The following is a 14,578-nucleotide window of genomic DNA, read 5'->3' on the forward strand; positions in this document are numbered from 1 at the left end:
TACCATTGGCAAGTATTTGAAAATGTAATAGTAGGAAGGATATAGTGACCTTGTTGACTGAGTACATAGTCTAAGGAATATATCTTGGTGAAAGAAGCAATTTTGTAGCATCCTCTAGTAGCCTTAAGATGTTCCAGTGCTTTGACCCAGCAGTTTTTCTTCTAGGAAATCTGTCTTATGGATCCTGATCATATGGAAAAAAAGTATGTTTGTTAGATTAAAAATAGAAAAAACCCTGGGAAGCAGGAAACAAATAAATTACACTGAATTCACATTCAGAATGCTTTTAAACTATTAGTATCGGTGATTATGAAGCATTTGTAATATGAAAAAAACCTCTTACTATGTGAAAGAAAATTAATTGTATGAAGATAGATTTAGTAATCGTAGGGTATGAAATCCTGAGAGAGATACTTGGAGGCATTGTATCAGCTGCTTGTCACTTTAATCTATTGGCTTTCCAATCATTTCCCCTTACTAAGTTAAAGATTTGGAGCTAATCTATTAGGAAATGCTAATATGTTTTAGTCATGTTTGTTAGGTAGAACTTTATTTAGTTGGCCTGAACTGTGGGGGCTGTATTTTTAGAGTATCTACATCACTTAATAAATTATGATCATGTGAAGGGTGGATTGGTGATGGATGAATAGGATGCTTACTGTTTCATGAAAATATGATTTTGCTAAATCCAGGGATTTTTCTTTCTTTCTTTCTTTTTTTTAAGACAGAGTCTCAGACTGTCACCCTGAGTAGAGTGTTGTGGCATCACAGCTGACAGCAACCTCAAATCCTTGGGCTTAAGCTATTCTCTTGCCTCAGCCTCCCAAGTAACTGGGAGTACAGGCACCCACCACAATGCAAAGCTTTTTTTTTTTTTTTTTAAGTTATAATTATCATTGTTGTTTGGCAGGCCTGGGCTGGATTTGAACCTGCCAGCTCCAATGTATGTGGCTGGCACCCTAGTCACTTGAACTACAGGTGCTGAGCCAAATCCAGGGATTTTTCTTCGGAGAATAGCTATAGAAATCCTGAGGTAGATGTTAAGCATGTGACTTTCTGAAAGTCTTCACAAGGATGTAGAATAATACTTGCCAGTGTTGGATTACTTGTTGATACAGTATTTAGAAATCATTTTAGTGCTAGTTTCCTGCAACACATAGCCCTTACTTGGAAGAGGCTTCTTATTTAGTAGAGGAGAAAAATTTAAAAAGAAACATACAATGTATGCAGTTATAGAACAGAAGCAAATATAGAGTGTATAGCACAGCTAATGAAGTGATTGATTCTGTGAAAGAAAATGTGTGTGAGGGTTGTCCAGGTGGGAGGGGTGATCGTGGTATGTAGGGTAAGGGTAATTCTAAGCCAAGAGTCTGTTCCATCAAGGCTCAGAAAAAGACTTCAGTAGTTTATTGTTCAGGGAGTTTAAACAATCTGATATTAAGAATGAAAAGTTCATGGAGGGCTTAGTGGAAGGTGAGAAGTTGTGGCAAAGAGGAAGAGGCCATATTTTGTTTGCTCTCTTGGTGCTATAATAGTGATTAAAATAATAAAATGGCAGAGTTAGGCTGCCATTCACTCACTAACCTATGAAATTACTTCACTCCCTAATTCTTAGTTTCCTTCTCTACAAAATAAGGATGACAGTAGTGTCTACTCCAAAGGATTCTTGTGAGGATCAGATGAAAACATTTCATTTAAATCATTCAGAGTAGTTTCCTGAGGTATGGTAAGTACAAAAAGTTAGTTGCCTCTGTAAAAATTACAATCATTGTGAATGTTAAGCAAGAGAAAAACTCGATCACCCTAGTATTTAGAATGATCTCTTTGAAGGCAGTACGGAGGATTGTGGACTAGAGATTGAGGAGATAATGATGCAGGTTGAGAAGCTTTGTAAAAATCTAGAGGCACAGTGAGTATCTGGTATAAGGCAGTAACAATAGGAATAGTGATATAGTGTCAGTGAATATTTAAGTGTTAGAATTGACAGATTCACTAGTGTTCTTATGTCTGTTAGAAGGACAAAAGATGAAAGTAGTGTGTGAGAAACTTGGTTAATGTAGATTTCATCAATAAAGAGAAATAACTAAAAGCAAGACGATTTTGGGAGCAGAGAAGATAATTTGATTTTAGAACAGTTTTGAAGAAATGAATGTAAAAAAAGTCAGTTGGATTTGTTGTATTTGAAAGGGAATGTGTGGATAGTTCAGGAGCGTTTTGGGGAAAATTCAGAAGTCAGCAGGCAATTGTGGTAGCGGCTGCAGCCAGGCATATAGGTGAGCCCCACTGTGCAGAGGTGAGTAAGGAGGACTGGGCTCCCACCCAAGCAGTGGAGAGATGGTTTATCATCTGCCAAGTATTGTATGTTTTTTTTTAAACATTCTACTAATACAGCGGTTCTCAACCTGTAGGTCGCGACCCACAGGAACTGTATTAAAGGGCTGTGGCATTAGGAAGGTTGAGAACCACTATACTAATAGCTCTGTGATGTAATTGTGCTGTATTAATTATCCCATGCTGAGTAAGAAATTACCATAACCTTGGCTGTTTGAAACAACATAAATGTATTATTTTATAGATTCTAGACATGGGTTGGCTAGGTCCTCTACTTGTGAGTCTCTCATGAGACTGGAAAGTGTTGGCCAGTGCTGGAGCCTTGTCTGAGGCCTAACTGGGAAAGGATCAGCTTCTGGACTCATGGGGTTGTCAAGATTTAGTTCTTTGAGGGTTGTGAGACAAAGACCCTCTGTTGGCTAGAGGCTACCTTCATTTTCCTATCAAATAGACCTTTCCCTAATTTAGCTTACTTGGTCAAAGCTGGCAAAGGAGAGAAGACAGCTGGCAAGGTGGAAGTAATAATCTTGAGTAACAATCATAGATACAGTATCCTGTCACTTCTGCAATATTTTACTGGTTTGAAAGAGATCACCCACCCTTATATGCAGGGAGGTGGAAGATTTCACTAAGGTGGATACTGGGAGGTGGAGATAATTGGTGCTGATTTAGAGACTGTGTCCTGCGAGTGCCATTTTTATTCCTGTATACAAGAAAGGAAACTCAAATAGTTTCCGAGATCACCTGGTTGCAAGTAACAAAGCCAAAACCAAACCTGGGCTTGTCCTTGTTTGTTATTATATTCAAGGACTGACAAAGACCTGTAAAGTCAGGGATGGGGGGAGTATATTGACAACTTTTGTTTGACATATTTTACTGGAGTGATGTGGGTTGAGATTTCAGAGAATGTGTAAGTAGGAAAGTAGGCCTGAGTAGACTACTCTTACAGATTTATTTATTTATTTATTTATTTGCTTGCTTATTTATTTAGGGATAGAGTCTCCCTCTGTTGCCAGGCTACATAGCAACCTGGGCTGAAGAGATCCTCTTGCCTCAGCCTCCCAAGTAGGTGGGATTAGCCGCCACAACATATGGCTGTTTTTTAGAAAGGGGTCTCACTCTTGTTAGGCTGTTAAGATTATAATTTTAAAGGAAGAAGCAAATAGTAACTGTGTATTGTTTTTACGTACTGAATTGTTTTTCTCTATAATAGTCTAGAAAATTTTCTTTTTCAGTTCTCTGAATTTAACCAGTAATGCCATTCAGTTGCCAATTTCAAGCAAAGCAAACATAAACCAGTTTTAATCTGCTGTTTAAGAAAAGTGGCAGTCCTGACAGTGCCTGACAGTAAGTCACCATTTCTATTTTTGTAACAGTTTTTGATCTAAGACATTTAAAATAATGATATTGGAAACTTTTATTTTAAAACTTTATTTGCTTTTTCTTCTCTGATAATTCAGAGAAGATAAATATGTCCTCATTTTCTTGTTTAAGAAGCTTAATATTATAGACAGAGGTTTTTAACTTGGACTCATTAATAGCAGAGTCCATTAATGTTTTAAATATTCTGATCTCCAGACCTATATTCTTTCTACTGTTGTTCCAGGTGATGTAACTTTTAGATCCGCAGTTTCTTGGGGAGTACTTCTAGCTCACTATGGAAATGGACACTAATTAAGTGGCAGCTGGTGGAAAGAATTGAGACTTGTTTCCCCAAATATGCACATAGTGTCTGCTCTAAACACACCTTTGACTGGTCACAAGTTAACTCCTGTTTACACTTGAATTAGCTATTGCAATTTTTAAAACACAGGGTAATGTAGGATATTGTAAAAGCTTTCTTGGCCATGTGGAATTGCGTTCACTTTATTAAAAAAAATTTATTTTTCTAGATATTCAGGTTTTTATAACAATTTCAGTATTGCAAAACTTTCAACCATGATGAATGGTGATGGTGAAGAATTCTTCAATGAATTATATGGAAATGCTTTATCTGATTATCCTGAGTGGTTTTGAAATATTTTGTAGTGATCTGTAAAATAGTAGTTTATTGGAAGACAGTTATGAATCTGACAGTAGACTACCAAAACAGCAAAAAAAAAAGTCTAATAAAATCTGATTGTGAAAGTGACTTTTGTTGTTTTGAGACAAGAGTCTGACTGTCACCCTGGGTATGGTGCTGTGGCATCATAGTTCCCAGTGATCTCAAACGTTTGGGCTCAAGTGATCCTCTTGCCTCAGCCTCCCTAGTAGCCGGGACTACTGGCACCTATCACAACGCCCAGTTAGTTTTTCATTTTTTTAGTAGAGAGAGGCTGGTCTCGAACCTGTGAGCTCAGGTGATCCGCCTGCCTCCGACTCACAGAATGCTGAGATTATTAGCAGGAGCCATGGGCCTGACTATGAAAATGATTTTGAAGGAGAGTGGATGGAAAATGATGCCAGTCTTGGAGGATTGTACAGATATTTCAGGTTGAACTTAGTGATCCATAGAAGAACATCAGCAAAGTGACAAGATATACTTTTTGATAATGATATTTTTTGTGTGTAGTTGCTTCTCAAACCTATTTATATCACTGCTAAATGGAATAATTTATTTTATTTTACGTTAATACAGAGTCTTCCTTTTCCTGTCTTTGGTAGAGTGCCATGGCGTCGTAGCTCATAGCAACCTCAAATTTGTGGGCTCAAGCCGTTCTCTTGCCTCAGCCTCCCTAGTAGGTGGGACTACAGCCACCACGATGCCTGGCTGTTTTTTACAGATGGGGTCTCACTCTTGCTTAGGCTAGTCTCGAACTCTTGAGCTCAGGGAATCCACCCGCCTCAACCTCCCAGAGTGCTGGCATTACACACACGAGCCACTTGCACCTGGCCCAAATGCAACAATTTTATAAAAACTCTGCTAAAACTTTACCATGAATGGAAGTTACCATTAGTGATATAAAAAAGTTTCTCAATTTACTGATATTGATGAGACAAACACAAAAATCACATTGAAAAGAACGCTGGTCATTGGACTCTTTGCTTGCAACACCAGTATTTCTTAGAACTATGACCAGAATTCAGCTCAAGTTAATCCTCACATTTTTTCATCTTAGTGATAATTCACAAGGTAAATCTAGTGAAGACAGACTTTATAAAATTGGACTTCTTTTGGATTACTTTATTCTGAAATTTCAGTCTTATAAGTACCAAAGCAGGAGTGCTCCCTAGGTGAGGCCATGGCATTATGTAGAGGGCATATCACTTCTTCACACTTTCATATTCAATTACAGAATAATAGTTGGTGACATGGGATAGCTTCTGTGTAAAATTGCCAGTCAACAATGTGTTATTTTGCTTCTAGTAAAAATGCTAGTCTAATTTTATTGCTTTGAGGAAGAATTGGGAAAGAACTTTTATGGACAAGAAGATGTTTAACCAGATGTTTTACGTTTAATGTAAAAAAACATGTGAGATGTATACACTAACTTTTTTTCTAACTGTTGGCCTCTTTTTTCCAGAAAACAAACTTTTCCCCTATAGTAGAACTATTAGGCTTTTCGTTAATCTCATTTTTTTAAATCATCCAGTTTACTGAACTGTCTAGTTAGCTATCTTAGACATCAAAACCCATTTTGATTTTTTTACTATTTAGATGGTAAAAGTGCTACATCTTCATAACAAAGATAATTGCACTTACAGTTGTGTCTGTAAAATTGATTTCTTGTTTCTTCTAATAACTGTTTCAGAGGGTGAGGTGTAAGCTCACAGAATCCAGAGAAATCATCATGAAGTTGTATGTGTTTCTGGTTAACACTGGAACTACTCTAACATTTGATACTGAACTTACAGTGCAAACGTGAGTTGTATTTCATTTAGCCTCTTTGGTTTTGCATTTTGTCTGCATGCAGAAAAATAAATAAAATATTTAATTTCGAGGAAACAATTTCACACTTAAGAAGAGAAGCATATGGCAGTTGTTAAATCTTTTATCCCAATATGTTACGTTTATCGTTGTCATCTTTCTCTGAAATGTGAGTTAAACTCAGTAAGTCGCATTTTGTTGTTGCATGAATGTAATATTTAAAATAATCAGACTCATAAAATATTCTCATTTCAAACTGAGGTTATTGTTATGAGTACCAGTTGCTATTCACAGGTCGTTGTTAAGGAAATTATTGCTAGCTTTAAAAAATAATATGTCACATCCATGTTTTGGTCATTTGTTTTGATTCCTTTGCATGAATAAAGTGGATAGGTGTATTTTGTTTGTTAACAAGAGAATAAAATAAGTTTAATATTTTTAAGCAAAAGAGTAGGGCTCAGCTGTCTAATAATTCTTAAGGTTTTCAGAGGTTTCCAATATTTAGCTAATCATGCCCTCCTTGATATTTGTGAAAGTTTTGGAGAGCTCTCAGGGGAGAGAGGATGTATTTTGAAGCCAAACTAGAAGGAAATAGAAGTAATATGTTTTTCTAAACCTGTTAATAATTTTATATTGACTGTAATAGCAAAGACATGATAGTAACACAGAGTGAATAATTTCTACACTGAACTTGTTATAAATTGTGAAATCAATAATCATTGTTTAAAAAGTGGAATTATATGATTCTTTTTTTTTTTGGAGACAGTCTCACTTTGTTGCCCTTGGTAGAGTGCTTTGGCGTCACAGCTCACAGCAGCCTCCAACTCTTGAGTTTAAGTTATTCTCTTCCCTCAGCTTCCTGAGTAGCCTGGCTGTTTTTTGATTGCAGTTATCATTGTTGTTTAGCAGGTTCGGGCTGGGCTTGAACCTGCCAGCCTTGGTGTATGTGGCTGGCATCCTACTCAGTGAGCTACGGGTGCTGAGCCTGGACTCATTATAGAAGTTTTACTTCTATAGGAATGAATTTTTGGAAGCTAGGAAAAGGGAGGAATTTTCACATGGTTTATATACTACGGTAGTTTCTGTAAAGCAGTGTGGAGATTAGAATACAAATCCTTTGTTCTGAGGACTTTAGCAGACCTCATACCAATTTGGGCATATTCCTTTGAGATGTTACATAGAGAATACATAAATAAGTGTGCCCCTATTTCATAGACTTCACTTTTAGATATGATGCAATGGGTAATTTATTTACATAAGATCAACTGCTTGTTTCTGAAATCCAGTTCAAGAAATAGTCAGCTTACATATTTTACTATTATTTTGGTTGGAAAGTTTTAGAGTGAAATTCATTAACCTACCACAATACTTTTATATAGTACTTCTATGAAAATACAGGTATTTGACAAATGCAAATAACTGATTCATTTTATCCTTTTTTTAAAAGTGTGGCAGACCTTAAGCATGCCATTCAAAGCAAATACAAGATTGCTATTCAGCACCAGGTGCTGGTTGTCAATGGAGGAGAGTGCATGGCCGCAGATAGAAGAGTGTGTACCTATAGTGCTGGGACGGTAGGTATCCAGGAGTCTCTCACACAGGGATGCTCCACCTTCACATCACATAGGGAGCTGGAACTCAGTGTTCAAAAATAAGATTCACTCGCTTCATATATTGACTGACATCTATATTCACTAACATAGTATTTCAGTTAAATCTGTTTTTTTTTTTATATATAGGACACAAATCCAATTTTTCTTTTTAACAAAGAAATGATCTTATGTGATCGTCCACCTGCTATTCCTAAAACTACATTTTCAACAGAAAATGACATGGAAATAAAAGTTGAAGAATCTCTTATGATGCCTGCAGTTTTTCACACTGTTGCTTCAAGGACACAGCTTGCAGTGGTAAGATATAAATAACTAATTAACTGAATTTCCTAATAGTGTTCAAATTTAAGTAGCAGAAAGTCTAAATTGGATAGGAGGCATGCAAAAAATAAGAACAATAACAAACCAATCTAGAAATTTTTTTTGTAGTTAATATATCTAGTTTTTATATTTTGAGCTCATAAATTGTTAGTCATTCTACATTGACAGTGGGGTATTTTAGGGTGTAAAGCTATCCTGGACAGGATTTGGTCAACTTCCCTCCTAAATGCTGGTAAGTAGAGTAATATTAGAGTGCATATGTCAGAGTACACATAGACAAATGGAGCTTAAACAACTCTGAAAATATGGTTGTTTTTCCTATATCCGTAGTTAACTCTCAGAGGACAAATTTCTTTTCCAATATATACCTCGTACACTGCTACCCACTGTCCCTACAGATTGTTTCCCTGTCATTTAATTTTTCCCTTTTAACTTGCTATTTACTTTATTCTCTTATCATTGACATTCATAAAGCTACATTTTCCAGACATGAACAAATATAAAGTTTTAAAACAAATGAAATAACAGTATTATCTGTTATAAACATAGACAGCATTCCTAAACATTTATTGCATATAGTAAAACTCTTAGTTTTTTTAGCCAATTGCCTTATTAAAAGATGATTTGTATCATACAGCTTTAAATAAAAGCCCACAACTGTATCATTTACAGGCAATACAGTTAAAAAGGTTGGTAAAATATGAAAAGATAGGTATTCACCGAAGTAGTAGGTAACTGTAAACAAAGACACAACTGGTAATACTGTATTAATGTTCGACAAGTGGACTGCAAAGCCTTAAAGAGAACAAAGTGAAATGCAATGTTAAAAAAAAAGGCTTCAGTTTATGAAAATGGTAGGTGAAATTATGTATTTGCCTACCAACACAAGCTAAAAATAAAGTAACAATTTTTAAAAATTTCAGTATAACTTAAAATAGTGGTGTATGCCACTGTCCATAGGGGCATTATTAACAAAAAGCCAAAAGTAGAATCAATCTAAATATCTACTAGCTGATGAATAAGTAATAAAAAAATACAGCATATATATTCTATGTAAGGGAATATACATAGCTTGGCTTTAAAAAGGAAGGAAATTGTGATAACATGTTATAAAATGAAAGAATTTTGAGGACATGAAACATGACCACAAAACAGATAAGGCTGCTTTTTTTTTGGAGACAGAGTCTGAAGCTGTCACCCTTGGTTTAGTGCCGGGGCATCACGGCTCACAGCAACCTCAAACTCCTGGGCTCAAGTGATTCTCTTGCCTCAGACTCCCAAGCAGCTAGAACTATAGGCGCCTGCCACAATGCCAGGGTATTTTTTGTTGCAGTTGCCATTGTTGTTTAGCTATTTTGGGCCAGGTTTGAACTCGCCACCCTCGGTGTATGTGGCTGGAACTATAACCACTGTGCTATGGGCACTGAGCCAAGGCATATTCATTTTGTTCGTTCTGTGTTTTTGTTTTTGTTTTTTTGAGGTAGAATCTTCCTCTCTGACTCAGGCTAGAGTGCCTCGCTCATAGCAACTTCACACCTCACATTCCTGGGTTAAGCGATCTTCCGGCCTCAGCCTTCCTAGTAGTTAGGTGTAGGTGACTATCATGAGGCCCAGCTAGTTTTTCTATTTTTAGTAGAGAGGGGACTGTCGTGACCCCTATGGTCCTGGTCTCAGTCGCCTCGGGAAGGAACCAGGCATGACCCCGATTAGAAGTACAAGCTTGCGGGAGGCAGGCTAACCTTAAGTGCAGGGTAGCCCTGAGCCCCCTCCGCAATGGCTATTTATTAAGATTACAGCAGGTGTGGAGAGTTAAGGTCATTACATATGAGGGCTGCTGCGTAAGGACTGCCACGTGCTCTTTCCTCATGTGTTCTTTCCCCACAGCCCCCATGAAGAAGTGAGTACTGAGCTTCAATGATTAACACACGCTTACTAGTGAGTGACCGATCTTATCTCATTCCAGAACACTGAGTTACTTGGGGGCATTGCCCCTAAGTCACAAAATGTCTCTAGGCTTGCCAGGAGACTGTCCTGTTCTCAGCGTTTCCTTTTAATGTGATAAGATTCAGTAACTGTGCTTTGCAAGCATGGTGTCCATTCCTCTACAGGGGACTCTCCCTCTGCTCAAGCTGATGACCTCAGTTTTTTGTAAAGTTACTCTTCCAAGTTTCTTGAGTGTTTTCCATGGTAGTATTAATCCTTTTCTAATTGTTCTATAGATTCTTTTATATGTAATCTTCATATATCCTTTTTATTGGTTATATATGTTGAAAATATTTTATGCCGTTCTTTGGCTTACCTTTTCATTTGGTTAATTGTGTCTCGTGATGAATAGAAATTTCTAGTTAACGTCCATTTTATCAATAGTCTTGCTCTTGGGTCTTACTACACATTTTTTTGCTATCATAAAGTCCTGAAGGGAACAAATAATAGTCTCTGAAGTATACATCTAGTATATGTTCCAAAGCCTCCTTTTCTTTTTAACCTTTTGACACTTAGATCTATGTGTACCTTGTATATGATTTTTTTATATACTGATACAAAAATTGAAAATTAAGAGGCCAGCACATTGCCTTTTAAAACTTTGTAATGTATCTTGATCTTTCCAAAACCATAAATAAAAAGATAAATTGACATATGTGTATATTTTTCTTCCCTGTCTAGTAGAGAGGATATGTAATTTTTTTAAATGGCCACATAAATTCCATTGTGTGGATGTAAGTCAGCAGTTCTCAACCTGTGGGTCGTGACCCACAGGAATTATATTAAAGGGCCACAACATTAGGAAGGTTGAGAACCACTGATGTAAGTAATGATTGATAGATGTTGAGATTTACATTTTATTTTATGGTGTTGAAATAAAGAACCTTGTAGTATTCTTTAGGCATAGATAGGATGGATTCCTAAAAGAGGAATCACCATGCCAAATGATTAATTTTAAATTCAATAGTCATTGCTTAGTTGCCCTCTACAGACAATCTACCAATATATACTTTTAAAAGCATTGAGAAGGTGTTTCTCTCCCTGGCCCATGGTCCCAGCACAGGCCTTACTAAATTGTGGATGATGGTATCTTGCTCTGATGCTATTTTGCTTAAATTGAGTAACGTTTTATATATTTAAAATAGCAGTTTTTGGGGTGGTGCCTGTGGCTCAGGGAGTAGGGCGCCAGCTCCGTATACCAGAGGTGGTGGGTTCAAACCCAGCCGTGGCCAAAAACTGCAAAAAAAAAATAAAATAGCAGTTTTATTTCCTGTTGTTATCATGTCTGTGCCTTCTCTGTCTCTTCTCTTTTATAATCTTTTGTGTTTCCCCAAGTTGCTTTGTATTATTGAAACCATCCATGGGGGGTTAGTTACTCTGTTATCTATGACATTTTGTGCAAATATCTTTTCCCACTTTTTCATTTGTATTTTGCCATTGTGCTATTTTCTAATGGGAGTCTTTAATTTTATATTTTTAAATTTATCAAACTATTATTAATTTTTCCATTTGGGGTTAGGTTGAAAAGAGTTACTTGCTTCTAGATCATGTTTATATAATTATGAAACTAAGAAATGCATGTATTACTTAATTTCAAATATATGTAATTTCAGAATTTTTATATACTATGTGGAGAGTAATATTCTTGTTATTTTTGGAATGTATCACCCAGCTATCCCCATTCAAAATACTGTCTTTAATTGATAATAAATTTCAATGTGTCTGTAGTTTTACCTTTTGTTAGATTTATTTCTCCATTTTAGTAACAAACTTACTTTTTTGCATGGTACGTGATTAAAAATGGTTTTCTTCCTCTCTTCCCAGCATTTAGCATATTTTGCTTTTATATATTTTAGCATGCTTACATAACTTTAGTGATTTTATTGCAAAATCAATTAGAAAAAAAAGAAACTCTAGCAAAGATATAGAGGAAAAGTGAACTTCCTTTTTTGTCATCCTCTACACTGTCCCAGTGATGATCAAACATTTGCTTTACATTTTTCCAGACTTTTATATGCACGTACATACATGGGATGTTTCTGTTTCATACCTCTGTTGTTTCACATATTCTTTTCTTTTATTTGAGACAGTTTCACTTTGTCACCCTTGGTAGAGTGCTGTAGTGTCATAGCTGACAGCAACCTCAGTTTCTCGGGTTCAAGCAGTCCTCTGGCCTCAGCCACCCGAGTAGGTGGGACTACAGGCACCAACCAAAACACCTGGCTGTTTAAAGAGATGGGGGATCTTGGTCTAGCTCAAGCTAGTCTTGAGCTTGTGAGCTTAGGTGACCTGCCAGTCTTGGCCTCCCAGAGTCATGGGATTACAAGCATGAGCTATCTTACCTAGCCTATGTTTCATATTTTCTTTTTTTGAGACAGAGTCTCACTTTGTCACCCTTGGTAGAGTGCCATGGCATCATAGCTCAAAGCATCCTCCAACTACTGAGCTTAGGTGATTCTCTTGCCTCAGCCTCCCAAGTAGCTGGGACTATAGGTGCCCACCTCAACACCCAGCTTTTTTTTTGTTCCAGTTTGGCTAGGGCCGGGTTCAAACCTGCCACCCCCAGTAGGTGCCCTACTCACTGAGCCACAGGCACCACTCATGTTTCATATTTTCTAATTCTACTCAGTCTCTCCAAATAAACAGAAGCATACTGTTAACTCAATCTTAATTGTTACAAGGTACTTTTCATTTTGCTCTTAGCAGTACCACAGTCCACATACTTGAATATTTATATTCATGTATATCTGTGCCGGTGTTTATGATAAATAACTAGATGCAAAATTTCTATGTCAAATTACATATTTTATTTTGATAATTGTTCTCAAATTTCTTTTTAAATAAGAAAGTATTCATTTCCTCACCCCCAAAATGACATTTCTCTGTCATTAATTTTGCCATTGTGATAGATGACAGTGTTGGTACCTTATTCTTATTTTGTTTTCTGAACTATTACTGAAGTTGAACATTTTTCATTTATTCTTTGTATTTCTATGTTATTCATACAATAACATATTCTCTTGTTCATATACTTTGTCCATCTTCCTTTTGGGTTGTGTTTTTATGAATAGGAATGTCTGTGCCAGTGTTTTTCAACTGTTTTTATCTCACAGTGCACTTGAACCCATAGTTCAAGTACACTTAAATCGTAGTGTACAGGTTAAGAATTGCTGCTGTATGCATTGTGGACATTATGCCTTTCTTTCTATTGTTTATATTCACATCCAACATATTTTTTAGTTATTATTTTATGTTTGTTACAGTTTTTCACAATTCCAGAAATTTAAATATTTATTCAGACTGATTTTATTTTTTTATGTTCTCTGTCTTGTGTGTTTATAAATCTTCTCTTTATATTTTCTGCATATACTACAAGAAACTCTTGATTTAATGCACACAACTTTGTTTTCCTTATTGGTCTTTTCAGGGGTATCACCTGCCTTCCATTTTTAAAAATATGAAAACATTTTTCTTCTTGTACTTCATAATTCCAGGTTTTTATTCACTCTGTTTTAGAGTCAGCATGATTTTACTTTTTAATGCCAGAGTACACAAGCATCTTATTGTATCTTATTGATATCCCTAGCCCATAGGAAAAAATCTTATTTCTTGTTTTGATAACTAGATAAGTGTTGCCTTATTTACTAACAGTAGTCTTTTTACAACTAGCTTGTGACAACTTGAAAATAAACATTTTAAATTCATTCTTTTAGGCATCTACCCCCCATCCCACCTTATAAACTCTTGTTTTTATTCTCTTCACTCCTTAATACTTAAATGAAATATTTTCACCATTAGAAAGCTTTGACTTTTCCTTTCCTTCTCCCTACAGGTATCTCTTGTAACCTAAATAAGAGGCAACAGAGACAATGTTCTTTTTGATTTCCTAGCTGACTAAAATCTTTTGTGGCAGAGAACCTTTCTTACTCATATCTCCTACATTGCCTTCTAGTAGTATATACTAAGTATTTTCATACTTTATTCTTTGAAACTCAAGGTCAAACATCTATTATGAAGGCATTTTCACTATTTGCATAAAATATTTTCTAGAATTTCCTTAGGTCTTAAAATGTTTTTTAGTTTTATTAATTTAGAAGTAAATAATGTACTTTAGGCTTTAATTTTGTCTTCTTCAAAATTTGTCACCCTTGAGAAAACTAGCCCAGCAGCCCCAAGACTTTTTGGCAACAGGAACCAGTTTCAAAGAAGGCACAAACAGAAGAGTAGGGGAAGGTGGAGCTCAGGCAGTGATGTGACTGATGGGAGCAGCTGTAATACAGATGAAGCTTCTTTGGCTTCAGTCCCCCTCTACCTCCTACTATGTGGCCTAATTACTAAGTTTCCTTGAAGACAGTTTTTGTTTTTGTTTTTTTTAAGGGAAGAAAAGGGGCGGTGAAGCTCTGGGGCCAGTTTCCAACAGATCCACAGCCTGGCAGTTGGGGACTGCAATTACATTAGACAGTGACTGGCATTCCAGATGGCA

At 36.3% G+C, this 14,578-nt stretch overlaps 1 protein-coding gene across 6 annotated transcripts in view; it reads left to right on the top strand.

Annotated features, from left to right (window-relative positions):
- RB1CC1 (RB1 inducible coiled-coil 1) overlaps positions 1-14,578 on the top strand; it is a 101,197-nt gene that overhangs the window by 30,714 nt on the left and 55,905 nt on the right. For all 6 annotated transcript variants that reach the window (XM_023515398.1, XM_023515400.1, XM_023515401.1 and 3 more), the window contains exons 2-5: positions 3,567-3,678; positions 6,063-6,172; positions 7,626-7,752; positions 7,918-8,088. In XM_023515398.1, the coding sequence (XP_023371166.1) occupies positions 6,102-6,172; positions 7,626-7,752; positions 7,918-8,088 (369 nt within the window). In that variant the 5' untranslated portion in view covers positions 3,567-3,678; positions 6,063-6,101. The remainder of the gene's footprint in view (positions 1-3,566; positions 3,679-6,062; positions 6,173-7,625; positions 7,753-7,917; positions 8,089-14,578) is intronic.

The sequence above is a fragment of the Otolemur garnettii genome, unplaced genomic scaffold (assembly GCF_000181295.1).
Source record: "Otolemur garnettii isolate 467f Iridium unplaced genomic scaffold, OtoGar3 scaffold00071, whole genome shotgun sequence".
NCBI classification, from domain to species: Eukaryota; Metazoa; Chordata; class Mammalia; order Primates; family Galagidae; genus Otolemur; species Otolemur garnettii.